This window comes from Wolffia australiana, chromosome 13, assembly GCF_029677425.1.
Source record: "Wolffia australiana isolate 7733 chromosome 13, ASM2967742v1".
Lineage (NCBI taxonomy): Eukaryota > Viridiplantae > Streptophyta > Magnoliopsida > Alismatales > Araceae > Wolffia > Wolffia australiana.
Window position 1 is genome coordinate 4975444 of NC_135847.1, and position 17452 is coordinate 4992895.

Consider the following 17452-nt stretch of genomic DNA (forward strand, 5'->3'; position numbering starts at 1 on the left):
ATGGCAAGCCAAAGTGTTGTCCAGAGGCAGTAGGTTGGTGCTAATGAGGGCGGTCCTGTCAGCAATCCCTATATTCTATCTCTCTGCATTCAAGATGCCTACTAGAATCGGCCAGAGACTCGAAGGCTTGATGAGACGCTTCCTCTGGAAAGGCACTGGTACTGACCAGAGTCGAGGACGCGCACTGGTTGCATGGAATACCGTATGCAGGCCCACCAAACATGGCGGACTAGGAGTATTGCATTTCCGAAGCATGAATACGACATTATTAGCAAAGTGGGTGACATGGATCATGCAACCGAGCGATGACCTTGCCATACAGCTTTTGAGAGACAAGTACGGTCGGGGATTGAACTGGGATAAGAAAATAGCACCAATCAAGGGGGCATCAGCATTCTGGCACGGCCTCAGACAAATCTTCCCCAAGGTCTGGGAGTTCTACTCTATCCGAATAGAGGATGGCTCTCTCTTTAAATTCGGGACAGACCCCTGGTTGTCGCGCGACCCCTTGTGAGAATCATTCTCTCGGCTATTTGCACTCGCGCAATGCCCGAGGCTACAGTAGTTGAATGCTGGGACAATACCTGGAATCTGAGGTTTGAAGGTGCCTTGTCAGACCAACGACTAACTGATTTCTTGGGCTTACAACAAGCTCTAAGTCAGATCCGCCCTAACCCAGGGGAGTCAGATGGTTGGGATTGGACAAGAGCTCCTTTCTCAGTGGGGAAAGCCTATGCACGGATCCGATAGGGCAACGAGGAAGACACAAATATGATCCAGGCGTGTCGAGCCATCTGGCATCTTAAGGTTCCGCTTAAGGTCAAAATTTTTAGGTGGCTCTTGCTCCGAAGGAGACTCATGACCCGCGTCTTTTTCAATATGATGTATCCAGATGACCCGATGGTATGTGTGTTGTGCACGAGAGACGATGAAGATTGCAATCATTTATTTTTTGGATGCCCTTTCACACACACAGTTTAGCACAATTGGCGGTGAACGTGTCATCAGAGGAGGCCTTTTGGGAGTCCATGCAGAGGACTGGTCCCAAGCGTAGAGAAGTGGGAGCCCGAGCGCTGACAGTGCTCTGGGGAATCTGGCTACACAGAAATGAGGTGATCTTCAGAGGGAGGAAGACCCCTACAGACGGGCTCGCACATGAGATAGAAGGTCTCATAGCATTATGGTTTTCCTCTTGACAGAGATGGAGAGGGAAGAGGAAAATGTATATATGTAATAGAGCCCTAGGGCTCGAACCATGTACTTGTCATGTGGTTACCGATTTGTTCGGGTGACCGCCTCATGTTTTTTTTTAAAAAAGAATTTCTCCAGTCTCTCATGATAGAATTCTCTAGGATACCCTCAAAGAGAAAAGGAGAAGACAAGGGATTCAAGAAACAAACATAACTGCATCAATATTTCCAATGGGGTTCCTTGGCTTATATAGTTAATGTTGTACATCTGTATGGGCTAATAATAGAAATCCCATTAAAAATACAATAAAGTATCTAAAAAAGGAACAATATTTCGGCTGACAGTATTTATTTCAAGGGTACTAACCATAAAAACCTAAAGGAAAACAAGTTTTCTTCAATAAAGAAAAAGGTTCCTGATCAAATCTGTTGATACTAAAAAAGAGGAACAAAGTTTTCATGATTCCAAGTTCTAGGTTGAGAAAATATGTAGTTTCTCGGTTTATTTGTTAAAATTTATTTAAAATTGTATTTTTGGGCCATTTGTTAATCAAAATGGTGATGATGACTTTATTTCTTTTGTTTGTAAATCCCAGGTCCATCGAGCACGATTAAAAGGAACTAAAAGTGATGTTGCAGTCAAGGCAGGGAATATTTATAATTTTTTTTTAGAGATTGAGGGGTGGGAATTGATAGCCATTTACTTTTTGTTCATTGATAGGTACAACATCCAGGTGTTCATCGGCTGATGATGACAGATATCCGCAACCTGCAGGCATTTGCTGTGTTCTTGCAGAAAACAGAGCTGAGATTTGATCTTTTGTCAGTCACCAAGGAGATTGAAAAACAGGTCTCTAAGTTAGTGCTGTTGATGAATTATTTTTCTTCTTGCGTGAGGGTATTGAGATTATCATGGACCAATGAGAGATTTTTGGATTCTCTTGTACATGGATCATATATCTTTTTTCATATGTGAAAAGTTGTGCTAGTTTGCCTTATTTTTCTTGTTGTACCTTTGAGTTGTTAAATGTTTTATTCGTTGTTAGTAAATATAGGCAACAGAATCCTATGTCCATCTTATTTCCCTAAAAATCTTCATATTCCTCTTTAATTGGTGCATCTATCTTAGGATACATTCTTTTGGGGGAAGATTGTCTTTTTTTTCATTTTCAAATCAAGTATCAGGATTTATTCCAAAAAACTATTCTTCTAATGAGGCTTAAACTTTTTTAAGGTTGGTTATGAATTTGATTTTATGCGGGAAGCAGATTCTATGGAGAAGATTTATCATTTTCTACACCAGAAGAATAAAAAGTCTCCAATTATGGTGCCACGTATATTTCGTGGAATGGTGACTAGGTAGGGAATACCGTGGGGTATTGGGGATAATCAGTACCTTTCTTAAATCTTACGTTTAAATACACAATATGTTTCATGTGATTTTGTTGTGATCATGTTGCTGCTTAACTGTTTTTCCTTATTTTTTAAGTTTTTTCATGTTTTACCAAGACAAGGTTTTGCCATCTTATACAGGTTATGAGGACATATCGTAAATTTGGAGCATGAAAAGGTTTCAAATAGAAATAATAATTTTTTAATTCCTGAATGTTGTGTTTTATTAGATCCTGAAACAACTTGGTCTATCAAGATTAAATTGTCACGCATGAGAACTGATATGAAAAAATAAACCATCTATACTCCAGCACAAAGGCATCATAGTAGCTCTTAGGTCTGAGGTGATGTCTCTATTTATAGCTAGCCTTGAGGCTCGGTGACAACTGAACACCCAAAACATTCTTCCCCCCTTGCTATCTGATAGTGCTTGTTTGTCACTGAATTAGTGTTGTGCTCCTATAATTGCTTTTCTTTGAAGTCCTGTGCAAGTGAACAACATACAATAATTTAAAGGCATGTTTGAAGAAGTATATGTTATTAAGTGACAATTGAGCCTGATAAAATTGTCAGAGACAATCTGGCTCAGGGCGTTGACGCCAATCCAGTGATTGATTTAAGTCCGGCAGAATTAAGATTCTGGAAAAATTGTAAAATCTCTCTGGAAGAAGATTTGGGTGGTGGATTGCTGTGCTTAAACAAGGGAGAGGCTTTAAGAATCAGGTCAGGTATCCTCTGGGGCATTATGTTTCATATGATTCATGGGTCTAAGAATTCAGAATTTTCTTGAGTACTCTGAGAAATACTTATTTTAAACAAACGTTGAGAAATACATAGAATTGAAGATACACCATGGAGTAGAGAATATAATAATGCTATGGATAAAATGGTAGAGACCCTGGAGAGGAATAAAACATGGGACTTTGTTCCACTCCCTCTGGGTAAGAGGTTGGATAGAGTCTGGTGGGTGCAGATAGGACCTTGGAGAGATAACGCAAGATTGGGAGCAAAAGACCTCACCCTGTCCCTTTGCATCATTTATTTTGAGACTTTTGCCCCTGACACAAAGTTTCATAGAATGAGAATTTCGATTGCTTTGGCAGTCTAGCTTGACTGGGACATGCTTCACTTTGATGCAAAAAACCTAATTTATCATGATGGTCGAGTAAGATGTATCAATGACTACATCCCTGGGTATAGTTGTCGGAGAAACCCAACACTTCATGCTGGTTTAACCTAATTTTTTTTGGCCTATTGGACTAGGTTGGGCATGACTGGATAATGGTCAAGACCTATAGTGGACTGAAGAATGGGCCACAGGCTGGATAACAGGCTATACCTCAGGGCTGTCTGCAAATAGATCACTTGCTGGGTTGTGTCTAGACTGCTGGTTCCACCCCGACACTGAGTGACCATGTGACTGGACTAGCAGCATACTTACAAAGGACAGGTCACTTGATCAGCCCAGTTCAGGAACCCTGGGGCTGCTGTATGGAAGGCCATAAGGGCTGCCACAAATTGGGTCTGCCCCATGGGGCCCGACTGTTGACCATATGTGGTCTAGCTGGTTTCCAACTTGCAGGCCTCCTATGGTCTGACCCAGGGTTGACACTAGCCCAGCCCATGGTCCAGCCACTTGCTTCCCAAAAATTAGAATCATTAAAGCAGTTATGGTGTTTACAAGGAGATCCAGTTTTTTGGAATCGCAAAGCTTCTACTGCCTCTGTAGAAATTCAAATGGAGAAAAGAAATCTACATTCTTTAAATTTTATTCTAAGGTAGTGGTTTCTTTAGTGGACGAGGTAACTGATATGAATCTTCCTAAAGTATACAAAAAAAGAAACAAATCGTAACTGATTATGAAAAATAACATTTATTATGGGTATGACAGTTATGGCAGCCACCCACGTATACCGTTAGAAGACTGGGCGTCAAGACAACATAATGAAGCACCTAAGACATCTGAAGGGACACTAACAAAGGCATCTCCTGAAGAAGAATCCAGGGGGGTTGCCCAACAGACACCACCCTTGATAGTTCAAACAAAAAACACACGCCACCCTTGGATATGTTCGAAGAAGGCGACTGAAGAGGCAGGATAGTATATATATGTGTAGATAAGTGTGTATAGTTCAGGAAAAACACTCGAGGAGAAGAGGGAGTGATTCCTATGGCTCTTAAGTTAATTCTTAAGAGATTGGGAGATGAGTAATCGTCTAGTGGGTCAGATCCAGGAAGAGAGGGTCTGGATATTTGTATCATCAACTCTGATCAATATATTGTACTTTTCTTTCTAGTTTGTTTTTGCCTGAACTTTAATATTTCTGAGAAGACTGTATCAGTAACTTTGTATGAATAATGTCCATGATAAGTTTTTGTTGAGGGCTTTCTTGGATTATTCTTTGATGATAAATGTGGGATTATTGTTCATGGCCCAATGTAACATTATCTAAAAATGCAAAGAAGCTGAAAGATACTTCATTAATCAAAAATGAGAATCTGGAATTCTGCTAAACCTGTAATTCTGAAAATTTAACAACCATCAGAAATAATCACAAAAGAACTTTGTCAGCCTGGTTTCTGCTGAGCGAGGAGCAAACTGGGTTTGGATGGATAACATACATACGTCGACTGGTCCATGACTTGGACAGATCACAAACCTTCTGTTTTGTCCAAGACAATCGATCATAGTGATTTTTGGAGTCCAATTATCACTTTGGCAAAAGAATCAGCCATGTCCCTGGCATTGAAAGGATGTTGAAGAGAAAAAAAATGATAGAACTTATTCAGCTGGTGTTCTGTCTAGGGGGGGGTCGGTTGGTTCTACTGAAGTCAGTACTGTCAGCAATCCCCATCTTCTATCTCTCCGCTTTCAAAGATTATAAAGCCTAATGAGACGGTTCTTCAGGACAGGCGCAGAATCAGACCACAAGCGACGTTTGGCACTGGTGGCATGGGACACTGTCTGCAGACCCGCTAGTCAAGGAGGGTTAGGAGTCTTGCACTTACCATGTATGAACATGACATTACAAACTAAATGGGTGACAAGGCTCATGCAACCCAGTGAGGACCTCGTCATCTAGATGTTGCGGGATAGCTATGGTCGAGGTTTGAATTGGGAGGATAAAACAACCCTAATCAAAAGGGCGTCGCCCTTTTGGCTAGGCTTTTGCCTAATTTTCTCCCAAGTTCATGAGTTTTACTCAATCAGGCTAGGAGATGGCGCTATATTTCGCTTCTGGGTAGACAAATCCCACCATGCGGCTCCCTTTGTGATGTAGCCCAGAAGCCCATTTTCTGAGGCCTATTATCAACTTGTGATCCAAGAAAGAGATTCTTCTAGTACTGATAGGATCTGCAGAAATATACCTAGAGCCCCACAAAATCCTCTGGCAGGATTTTCTCTGACAAGATCTTCTGACACGATTTCTTTGACAGGATTTTCTCTGACAAGATCTTCAAACAAAATCCTCTGCCAGATTCTTCTTCAGCCTGAATCTCTGATCTAATTAGTCAGAGCTGCATATCTTCTGTTTTGTCCTATCAGGATCTTCTTGAGCCACACAAATATCTCCTGACAGCTTCTACAGGCCCCAGAATCTACAGGATATCTCTGCTCACGCATGTCAGGCTGCTTATTCTCTGTTTTAGCTTGTCAGAATTATTTTTCTCAATGTTTTGACTTGTCATGGGTATAGTCATTATGGACGGGCCTTCACTTCTTGTGGCCTATTTAAGGCTCCCATGTACCCTTGAATGAGGATGATTGAAATCTATTGTCTTGTTGAAACTGTTGTTTCTCCCCTCTGAGTGTTCTCTTTGTTAGAGAGTGCTTCTATGCTTGTGGATTCAAGTACAACCCCTTGTGGATTCAAGGGTTGGAGAGGCTAGTTCTGTGGATTCTGTACTTAGCTCATTCAAGTAGAGCAAGGCTTGTGGATTCAAGGCCTGTTCCTACGCCTTTCGTGTACTAAGGCTGCGTCACTTTGTGATACATATCCGCGGTTATTTGCGCTCGCCGAAATCCTGAGGCCACAGTGGGCGAATGTTGGGACAACATTTGGAACCCAGTAATTGACGGTGCTTTGTCAGACCGAAGGGTAACGGAATTCATGGACATGCAGCAGGCCTTGCACCACATCTGACCATGTTTAGGCGAAAAGGACGGTTGGGTTTGGAATAATGCCCGCTTTTCAATCAAAGAAGTCTATACAAGGATCCGCCAAGGGAATTAGGACCAAACGACCATATCGACGTGCCAAGCTATATTGCACCTAAAAGCCCCCCTAAAGGTAAAGATCTTCGGGTGGCTACTGTACCGCAAGAGACTGGTGACTCGCGCCTTCCTGAAACGGTTGTACCCACAGATACCGATGATTTGTATCTTTTGCACGCAAGGAGAAGAGGATTGTGACCATCTGTTCTTTGCATACCCTTTTGCACGATCAACTTGGGCTACTCAAACACATCTGGGAATCAATACGACATCAGCTGAGGCCTTCTGGGAATCCATGCAAATAAATGGAAATAGACGAAAAGAGGAAAGGGGCTACATCGAAACTGACGGTGCTCTGGGGAATATGGCTACATCGAACTCACCCATGAGGTCGACAACCTCATTGTGGCATGGTTCCCGCAAGGGGGGAATAGAGAGAGTGGTTAAGCATGTATCATATGGGCTCTAGGGCCCATATACTTCTCGGGTGGTTACCGACTCGTCGGGTGACTGCCTTTTATTTGTTTCAAAAAAAAAAAAAACTTATTCAGCTGGTCCCCCCTCCAACACCAAAAGGATGGTGTTGAATTTCACGAATTTGGGTAGAACTTCAATTACCCATAGTATATCCTCCAAAATGACAGCTGGAATGTCAGTCCTGTAATAATCCAGATGACGATGCAGTGGAGCTCTTTTTTTTCTGGCATTCAGGCCTTTCATTCACCTATGTTGTGATCATGTTTCTCATCCGAGACAAATATGTACTATATGTCTATAAGAAGCCATCATGCCTTGTTAGTGACATATCATGAAAATCAGGGAAGATGGGGGATAAATACTCACCCAGCTCGAAGAAGAGTGATTTGGGTAGATGGCAATCTACATAGGAATGCCACTTAGATGCTGGTAGCCCCTGATTTCTTGTTTGATGCCGGCCCACTCCAAATAGTGAGATGCACAGAACTCCTGGAGAGGGATGATCTTGATAATGCATCTGCAGCTCCACTCTTCTTCCCCTCCTTTTAAACAATCTCAATGTGGAAGTCCATAAGTTTGGTAAGTAGCTTGTCATACCGAAGGTGTGCCTCCTGACTTATTATGGTGTGCAATCTGTTCTGATCGTGTCTTAAAAATATATTTCTAAAGTGATAAGCAATGAAGCCACTTTTGTAAGACCAGCACTTTGGCTTGGCACTCAACTTCCGTTCATAAGTGAGATTGTTTTTGGCTTCCCAGAGAAAGACTCTGCTGAAATATGCCACTGGCAGCCCCTTCTATGTGAGAATAGTGTCCACCGTCCCGATTACTTATCTCTGCCGTAAGAGGGGCGGACATGTGCATTTTAGGAAAATGTGAAACCAGCCCTAACCCTACCCTTAAGTGAGGGTCTCACAGGAGGATTAGGGCAAAAAAACAGAGGAAGTGGCATTGATAGAGGTTGTCAATCTGAGGTTTCAGAATTTTCTTAGTTTTTGGTCATCATTGACGGTGTAGACATTTTGTGCGTTTGGCCACTATTTTGTTCTTCTTCTCCTATTGATAGTGTGACAACCTACGTCCAAAGGCATCAGTCTCCACCACAAAAGATGAAGAGAAATGGCGCAGGAATGGGATTGGAGGTAAAGAGAATTCCCTCTTGTCTCTTCAAATGCATTTTCATTGTTGTCCACAAACTTCCCTTATTTCAAAAAGTTGTTTGAGGTTCAGGTGAAAGCTGCATACTCCTGGACAAAGCGCGGGAAATAACCAGATAACTCCATAAAAGCTTTTAATTCTTTTATAATCATTGGTGGAGGCCACAGAGAGAGCACCTGACTTTCAGAACTATCCAGTGACATGCTGTCCCCTGAAATCCAATGCCTCAAATATTCAATACGTGCTTTCCCAAACTGATATTTCTTATGGTTCATGTGAAGATGGCGCTTTGACTGTGTCATACATACTGAAGATGTCATAAGAAAACATCCTCTGCTAATCTTGATCTGTTCTATGCATTGAGATGTCATAAGAAAACACATGTACAGACACACATTTGAAAGGCTGGAAGGTGCAGTTCATCAAGGATTGGAGCGTGGCTAGTGCATTAGTGCGCCCGAACATCATCGCTAGGTACTCATAATGTCTTTGATGCATTCTAAAGGCTGTTTTGGGCACATCCTTTGCCTTCATCCTGATCTGGCGGTAACCCCAAGAGAGATCCAGCTAATAGATGGTTTCTGGTCCTTTGTGGCTATCTGGTGGAGCTTTAAAATTCAGCACTGATGCCTTTGATGTTGGTTGCTGATGTGGCATAGAGATATTTCAGTATTTCGCGGGCTTGGATCTATGTGGCTATCTGGCGGAGCTCTAAAAATAATGATTGAGCTTTTGAAGTTCTTTACTGACACGCCAGAGCAAAGAAAATTCTGAAATGCATCACAAGAAGATTCCAGTTGGATGGAGCTTACACAGCCACTGTATGCCTAAAATGGTGTTGGTGCTGGCATGAACAGAAAGTCTTGGGTAGCTTCCAACCCTTATATATAAACTTAGTAAAATTCACGCATTACTCAGAATTGTGTTTTGTCTGTCCATTGTGCAATGTAATGATGAAACAGCTGATGTCTGCCATCTCGAGCACCCAGGATGCCACCACATCAGCCTTGATGATATTATTTTTGATTTTTATCAGGGTGCAAAGGCTTTGCTCTCTGTGCCTTTGTCCTGATGTCTGGCTTCAGTGCATTGAGGTAGGTGTGAGCCAGGAAGTACAAAGATGGTTTGGGTATATATGCTGCCCTCAAAAACTCAAATTCACATGGAATGCTCAAACTCTAGAGTCCAGCCTAAGATTTTTGAGATGCTGGGGCATATCCTAAGATGAGATCCCAAAACTCTATATCAGTATCTGCCTGAAATTTGATATTTACATTGTCAAATTGGTAAAAAAAACAAGAATTATACTTGAAGATTTCCACGTCCGCACTCCTGGTGGAGATCCAATCTGCTCAGCTTTTGAGTGATTGCCTCCTTCCTATTAAACTGGCTCCTCCAGCAGTCTTATCACCTCTGGATGTACCTCTTGCCCCATAAAGCTGTTCCATCCAGAGAATTCATCACCCTCCATGAAGTCCAACTGTCAAGTTACCTTTATTTGAGGTCTTTCCTCTTATTTTTGGGCTTAATTTATTTAATGACCCGCTTCTGCAGGAGTTAGTGGCCATGTCGGTACCACCTTGGTTACATGGCCCCTTAATGGTCATGCCTGGTCAATGTCTTTTGTTTGACTACGGTGTTTTTTTTTATATACTCTAATTGGGACTGTATCAAAATCCTTCCAATCCCTGAAATTTTTGATGAAGATGTACCAGTCCAAAGCTTCTTTCTGGTCAAGAAGAACAAGTTAGAACTTCTCCTGTTCGGTGATAAGATTGACCCAGAGGTACCACTTGGCCCACCTCAGCCAACTTCCTGCATAGTCCCCTGCAAGTAGAGGTCTTGCCTCCATATTGTACCGTTATTGTATCGTCAACCTTGGCCTTGAGTGTGCCCCAATCCATGGTGCTCGAGTAAGGCACCATGGGTTCAGAAGGGAAAACCTTTGGAAGTCACCTCTATGCGCGTATGTTGTGCGGACATCTGCTTCTGTGTGTCTGTGGTGAAATGATCCTGCTTCTCAATAATGTGATAGCATTCTTCCATGGAATTGAGGCGTTGAGTAATAGACTCCATCTGGGTGCAGGCCAGGAACACCCACGAGTACCTCACTCTGGAAATGTTAATGAGGTACTTCAGTTCTGATTAGAACAAAGTGCTTCCTAACTAAAAGTCCTGAGCATCAAAGACCTCCTTTGCAATATCAGCGTCCTCTGTGGCATACTGTGATCCCTTCACCCGAAAAGCCTCACACTCTTATCTTCCATTTGCCAGAAGTGAATCCTCCATTCCAATCATGGGTCAGGATGGACCATGAGGGTTGACGAACTGAAGTCACTCGGGCCAGTACCAATTGGCGTGCCATGGAGGCTTGTCATAATTTCCATTAGCAAGTTGGTATTAGCCTACCATCTGAGCAATAATGAATTGAGATATACTGTATCTGGACATGGTCCCAGCCATGTTCAAACTGCATGCCGCTCTCTACTTGTATCTATGTTCAATCCATTCAGTGAGAATAACAAATGCATCTATTAGTCACGATTGAGAATTTTGTTTGCATAGAGTGTGCTGTGAGGTGGGTTTATTTGGTTACCTGATCAAGCTAAAAGCAGAGAAAGTATCACCCTGATTATCTCATCATCTGTCTATTTTTCTCAAATACAAATTTGTTGAAATCATTCATGTGCTTTTTAAAAATTTATCAACCAAAAACATTTGTTCTGTTTGTATTTTCATTGATGTGCTGGATGTAGGATCATGAAACTATTTTTTTGAAGAAATCATGAAAGTAAAAGATCAATCCATTTATAACCTAGCGTTTGTTTCCTTTATGCTTTTCTCAGGAGAGTGTTGGTAATGGATTTTCTCGATGGGGTTCCAATTATGAATCTTGGGGAAGAGATGAGTCAAAGAGGTATAAATCCAAACAGTAAGATGGCACTCGCAGCAAAAGAGTAAGTTTTTGGAAATTTATCATGTGGTCATTTCTTATTCTTTATATTATTGACCTTGACTATTCTAGTATGTGGATAAACTAGAGTTCTGGTATGAATGTTGCTTTGAATGTCCCTCTCTTTTTAATTTTTAGGCTGTGATTTTCTGTCATTTTTTTGTCCCTCTCTCTGATAAAGTTATTTCCTTCTCTGAATTCTAAACCCATTGACCTTGTGCCACCTATTGTATCAGATCTTTTGTACCATGAATATTTGTAGGCATAACAAACGATATTGAGTTTCTTACTCTTCATAAAACAGAGGTTTTTTCATTAATCGTGATTGCAACTAGAAAGAAATAGGAGTAGGGCTACACCAATACGTTTCCATGACTTGTTGTCTACCTTAAATCGGAACATAATCCAAGAGTATTACTCAAAACTCATCAAATAAGATAAAGTTAGCATTGCCTCCTTGAATTCTTAGAGATCCTCAAGCTGGTGGACGAGATAATTCATTCTAATCTCAAAGGCTCCTTGGCCCCATCCCCATGTAATGAAAAGAAAAAGGGGTGTTGCATCCAACTCAATTTCCCCTTCTTTGCACCCCATACTTTTGAATTGTCTAAGAAAGATCCATAAGATTACATTTCCTTCATCCTATGACACTTTTAAGGCAGAGGCTCTTCAACAAGTCCTATGATACCTTCTATGGATCAGACAAGTCTTCCACAATTTTTCCAGATTTCTTATTATGCCCCTTATCAAGTGCCTTATCAATTTTTCCACAAAGATGATTCCTTGATATCAAGTGCCTTATATTTTGTACTGTCCCCAATGCTTTTCCTTATGGCCTTATTATTGGCGTCGTCCATCAACAGCAAAAACAAAATAAACGAAAAGGTAGTGAATTGAAGCGCAACACAGCAAAGGTAGTCATCAGGATGATGACATTGGATCAGTTCATATTCAGTTACCCCTAGAGATGGGGTTGAGCACTCCTACTGTCAATCTTGGTGCCATCTTCTCTTAACCCTCATTACTGCTTGGTTTTGTTCTCCATAGTCTCAAATCTCCCTTAACCCTCATTGCCTGGGACATGTTTGCATCTTCAAGCTGCAGCTCCACCTTCCTTTGCCTCACCTAAAGTATTCTGCTAGCGAGTTACATCAGTTGGATGAACATACTCAAACTGATTCTAATCCCAGATCTCATTTCCATTCTTCTTCTCCATTTGGTGTAGTTCATTCAGATGTCCAGAGTCCAAGTTGTTTGACTTCCAAACTTCAATTCAGTATTCTTTTTTTTGATAGACTTGGGTTTATCTTGTTTTTGTTTTAAAAGAAACTTATTTTCTCCTCTCTTTTTGGATGAAACTTGTTCCCAGTTTAGCAAGCTTTTCAACAATTGGATTATGCCAAAGAATATTTCAGCTCCTCAAAGATGTGTTTCCTCTTAACTGTCATATTATCCACCAGTTCTGCCCCAGATACCCCTCAGCAAAATGACATTCTTAGACATGTTTATAATTCTTTAACATGTTTATAATACCACCCTTACTCTTCTCTTTGTTGAAAATACAGAATCAGTCAGGTGGCTGATAAGAACCTTGATCTTGGTTCGTATTGGTAGGACAATTGAGGACGAGGAGAGGTAGAAGTTCCAGGGGTAGAGAGGAGAATGGGAATGGTCGGGGGAAGGCCGAGCTGAGGGGGTAGGGATTGGCCGGGGACGAGCCGCCTGAAGACGCGGTGAGGCAGAGACGATCGCGAGGATGGGGAGAGAGACGGAGAGTGGATATAGAGGATATGAGAGGGGAGGGAAAACACCAAAGATCACTTAAGAACCAAACTTCCAGTCTGCCCTATAGAGCCAAACATGACGAGAATGCCCCGACACGACCCGGGGAACCCTACCAGTGGCCTTGCCTAATCCAGTCTTCCACAAACAGACATTGAAGTGGACTGTTACCTGAGAGAGAATCCACAATCACCTGATTGCTCCTAATGTTACCTCTTTGGGTGATCAACTCACTGATATCTCCATGAAGGCTCTCCTAGGGACCCATGTAGTACTATTTTGTGACAAGTGGAGTGCATATCACATCTTTGCTCCAGGTTGAGGGGGTGTGTTCTGTTTGTGTTTAGATATCAGCATATTTTCCTCAATCTTCTTCTCTGTCCCTTCCTCTATCAGTCAAAATAAACCATTAAACATTTTATTCTGAGGAGAAATAGGAATATTTTTCTTAATTGGGGCCATTCTATAAAACTTCCTCAGTTGAATGATCATGAAATTCACATTTGAAGCATCCTTCATTTATCTGTGGGATCAAAACTAACTGTATTTTGAAATTTCATGAACTTCTCCTTGTGAGGGTAGGACATGTTTTTGACACATCAGTATGGACTCTCATTGATCAGGAGTATCTTGCGAAATCTTAATCTTGCTTATGGGCAAATGATCCTCGAGAATGGCTTCTTCCATGCGGATCCTCATCCTGGAAACATTCTTGTCTGCAAGGGCTCCAAGGTAATAAGAATTCTATAAATAGTTGGTGATCCTTTGTGTTATCCTCTTAATGCTGAATTTCTGGTGATTGCTGATTTTTGAAATCAAGTATTAGTCATTATTGAAGAACAACATCCTGCTTAAAGATGAAAAGTAGCGCCCATGCTATCAGCTATAGTTTTTAGCACAGTTGGTAAGCGCTTGATTCCAACAGTCATCTATAATAAGCTCTTGTCTCCTAAGTACCCAATGAAATTTACAATTTTCTCGCAAGAATTGGGATGTGTTGCAGGAGCCATTTGCATTGAATTTTGTCTTGCTTCCACTACTCTATAGAAACCTCCCCCTTGTCTTTTCATATATATGATAAGAAACTCCCAAAACACTTCATTTACTGAAAAGGAAAGACGATTCCCATCTCTTAGGCTTCGTCGATGCCCAGAACGGATAACAGTTCCGACAATGCCAGGGAGAACAAGATGAGGTCAGGGGAGGGAAAGGGGAGAGAAACGGGGAGAATATCGGGGAGTGGGAAGAACGTCACTCCACGACGAGGTTCCTCGACGTCCGGTTGCAGGGAAGAACGTCTGCAATTGAAGGGCCGGTGAATGGTAAGCAATGAGACAGAGATCCCGAGCTTGCTGAGAGAAAGTTGTAGAGGAGAACGACTCACAATGATATTTGCTCCCTTCCTTCTCCAACACCCCAACCCTTAAGTTAGGGTTGCCGTTGGGCTTGTGGGCTCTTGATGTGTCTTGGGCCGCCGACGCTCGTAAATGCGGCCCGGTATCATATCAATATATTTTTGTATCTCTGTTGGTATGAATGAATTGGGATATGTACATATATACATGGTCACAAAAGTATTAAGAGATATGTACGGCACACGGTTGAATTGGGATCAGCAATCGACCCCATTCAAAGGGGCGTCTGGCTTTTGGCAGGGCTTGGGCCAAATTTTCCTGCGAAGCCAAGGGTTCTTTGTACCCAAATTAAGGGATGGAGCGTGTTTTCGCTATTGGCTAGATGACTGGTCAACAGGAGGTCTGATGCGGGAAGCTTTCCCCAGACTATTCGCATTGGCTACGAGCCCACAAGCATTGGTGAAAGACTGGTGGGATGGCACATGGAATCCGATCTTGCAGGATGCACTGTCTGAACAGGGATTAGAAGATCTCCTAAACATGCAATAGACCATAGTGGATCTACAGCCCGTCAATGGGATAAGGGACAGCTGAGTATGGAGGGGAGTCCAGGGGTTAGTTCGTGAAGTGTATAAGTAGATTCGGGGGATTACGACAGAAGATGCAGACATTATCCATACGTGTAGATGCCTATGGAAGCAGAAGGTACCACTGAAAGTGTGAATTTTTGGTTGGTTGCTTATTAGGCGTCAAGTTATGACATGTACCCTTCGACAGCGCATGATCCCGGGCACATCAATCGAGTGTCCTATGGGCGGCCTTAGAGAGGAAGACTGTTCTCACTTGTGGTTTGAGTGTCCTTTTGCGCAGACCATTTGGAGGGAATAGCAGCTGAGAGGGGTGGACGTGACGTCAGACAAGGCGTGCTGGAAGTCCCTCAAGAAAGGCACGGGTAGAGGACGGTCAAGCTGGGGAAGGGTCCTCGCGGTGCTCTGGACGCTGTGGCTACACCGCACCGAAGTGATATTTATGGGAAAGGCTGCGTCGCTGGAATCAGTGCTACATGATGTGGAGAAGTGTGTATCCTACTGATTCAGTAAGACATAAAGGAGGGAAAAAGGGCCAGGCAGGCCGGGCATGTACTATGTCACTATCTTATATATCCATTGTAATTTTGGGTAGACCACCGAGTTTGGGTAGTCTTCCCTCTTTTCATTCAAACAAAAAAAAAACAGAGGGTGCAAGCATGAAGCCAAGAGTATTTGGGAGCCTAGGTTGTTGAAAGAGTACTAACATATTACTTTAAGAGCTTCTCATTGCAAGGGACTAGACATGAATGGAGGTGGAGTATAAGTGGAGCAACTCGGCCAAGGCCAGCACATCAGGTGGAGCTAGTACAGCCTTTCTTAGAGTTGGAATTTTGAGCCATCATCAAGGGACTGAACGGGAAAGGAGCCTGGGGGCCAGATGGTCTTTCATTTTTCTTTTACAACAGATTTTGGGAGACAGGCAAGATCGATGTAATTGCCATGGTGGAAACATCGGCAAGGAAATTTCAGATTGTAAAGAATAAATCCTGGATATCTAGTGTTGCTCTAGAGTGGAGGATTTTGACATGTTGCACTATGGGCATCTTGGTAGGACCATTATGACGCAGCCTTAGTACATTAATCGTGTAGGAACAGGACTTGAATCCACAAGCCTTGCTATACTTGAAGGAGCCAAGTCCTGAATCCACAGAACTAGCTTCTCCAACCCTTGAGTCCACGAGGGGTTGTGCTTGAATCCACAAACACTAAAGCACTCTCTAGCAAAGAAAACACTCAGAGGGGAGAAACAATAGTTTTAACAAAACAATAGACTTCAATAATCCTCATTCAGGGGTACATGGGGGCCTCATATAGGCCACAACAAGTGCAGGGTCATCCATAACGAGTGTACCCATGAAATGACAAGTCAAAACATTGAGAAAAACAATTCTTTTTTTTGAAATTAAAAGAGGGAAGCCCACCTGAACTCGGTGGTCAACCCAAAAATTACTATTGATATATATGCCTGGCCCGCCGGGCCCATTTTCCCTCCCTTATGTTCTACTGAACTAGTAGGATATACATTTCCCTACATCATGTAGCACCAATTCCAGCGACACAGCCTTCCCCTTAAATTTCACCTCATTGCGCTGAAGCCACAACGTCCAAAGCATCGCGAGAACACTTCCCAGCTCGACCGTCCAAAATTAATATTGAGAAAAACAATTCTGACAAGCTAAACCAGAGGATAAGCAGCCTGACAGGCTTGAGCAGAGATATCCTACAGATTTTGAGGCATGTAGAAGCTGTCAGGAGATATTTGTGTGGCTCAAGAAGATCCTGATGGGACAAAACAGAAGATATGCAGCCCTGACAAGTTAGAGCAGAGATCCTGGTAGAAGAAGAATCTGTTAGAGGATTCTGTCAGGTATGAATCTGTTAGGAGATTCTATCAGAGAAAATCTTGTCAGAGAAATCCTGTCAGAGGAAATCCAGTCAAAGAAAATCCTGTCAGAGGATCCTGTCAGAGAAAATCCTGTCAGAGGATTTTGAGGGGCTCTAGGGAAATTTCTGCAGATCCTGTCAGTTCTAGAAGAATCTCCTTCTTGGGCTACAATTTGCTAATGGGCCTCAGAAAAGGGGCTTCTGGGCTACATCACATTACAATCCACATTATTCTAGGAAGACAGCTCGTTGATGGCACAGTTTTTGCAATAGAGATCTTGACGGCATGGAAAAGAACAAAGATAAAAGGGTTTGTGTGGAAGGAGGATTCTGTCTTGACTGAGAGTTCCAATGTGCATCTTTGTGGCATCAAGGTTTCCAACCACATTGGTGGGGTGATTAAAAGATGTATTACAACCCACTCTTTTTCAATGCTGTTCAATGGGCATCCTGAA

General features: G+C 42.3%; 1 protein-coding gene across 2 annotated transcripts in view; it reads left to right on the forward strand.

Annotated features, from left to right (window-relative positions):
- Window positions 1-17452, forward strand: part of LOC144710834 (uncharacterized) — a 35636-nt gene that overhangs the window by 14394 nt on the left and 3790 nt on the right. For both annotated transcript variants that reach the window (XM_078584650.1, XM_078584651.1), the window contains exons 4-8: window positions 1787-1834; window positions 1912-2040; window positions 2425-2549; window positions 11280-11390; window positions 13792-13900. In XM_078584650.1, coding sequence (XP_078440776.1) covers window positions 1787-1834; window positions 1912-2040; window positions 2425-2549; window positions 11280-11390; window positions 13792-13900 — 522 coding nt within the window. The remainder of the gene's footprint in view (window positions 1-1786; window positions 1835-1911; window positions 2041-2424; window positions 2550-11279; window positions 11391-13791; window positions 13901-17452) is intronic.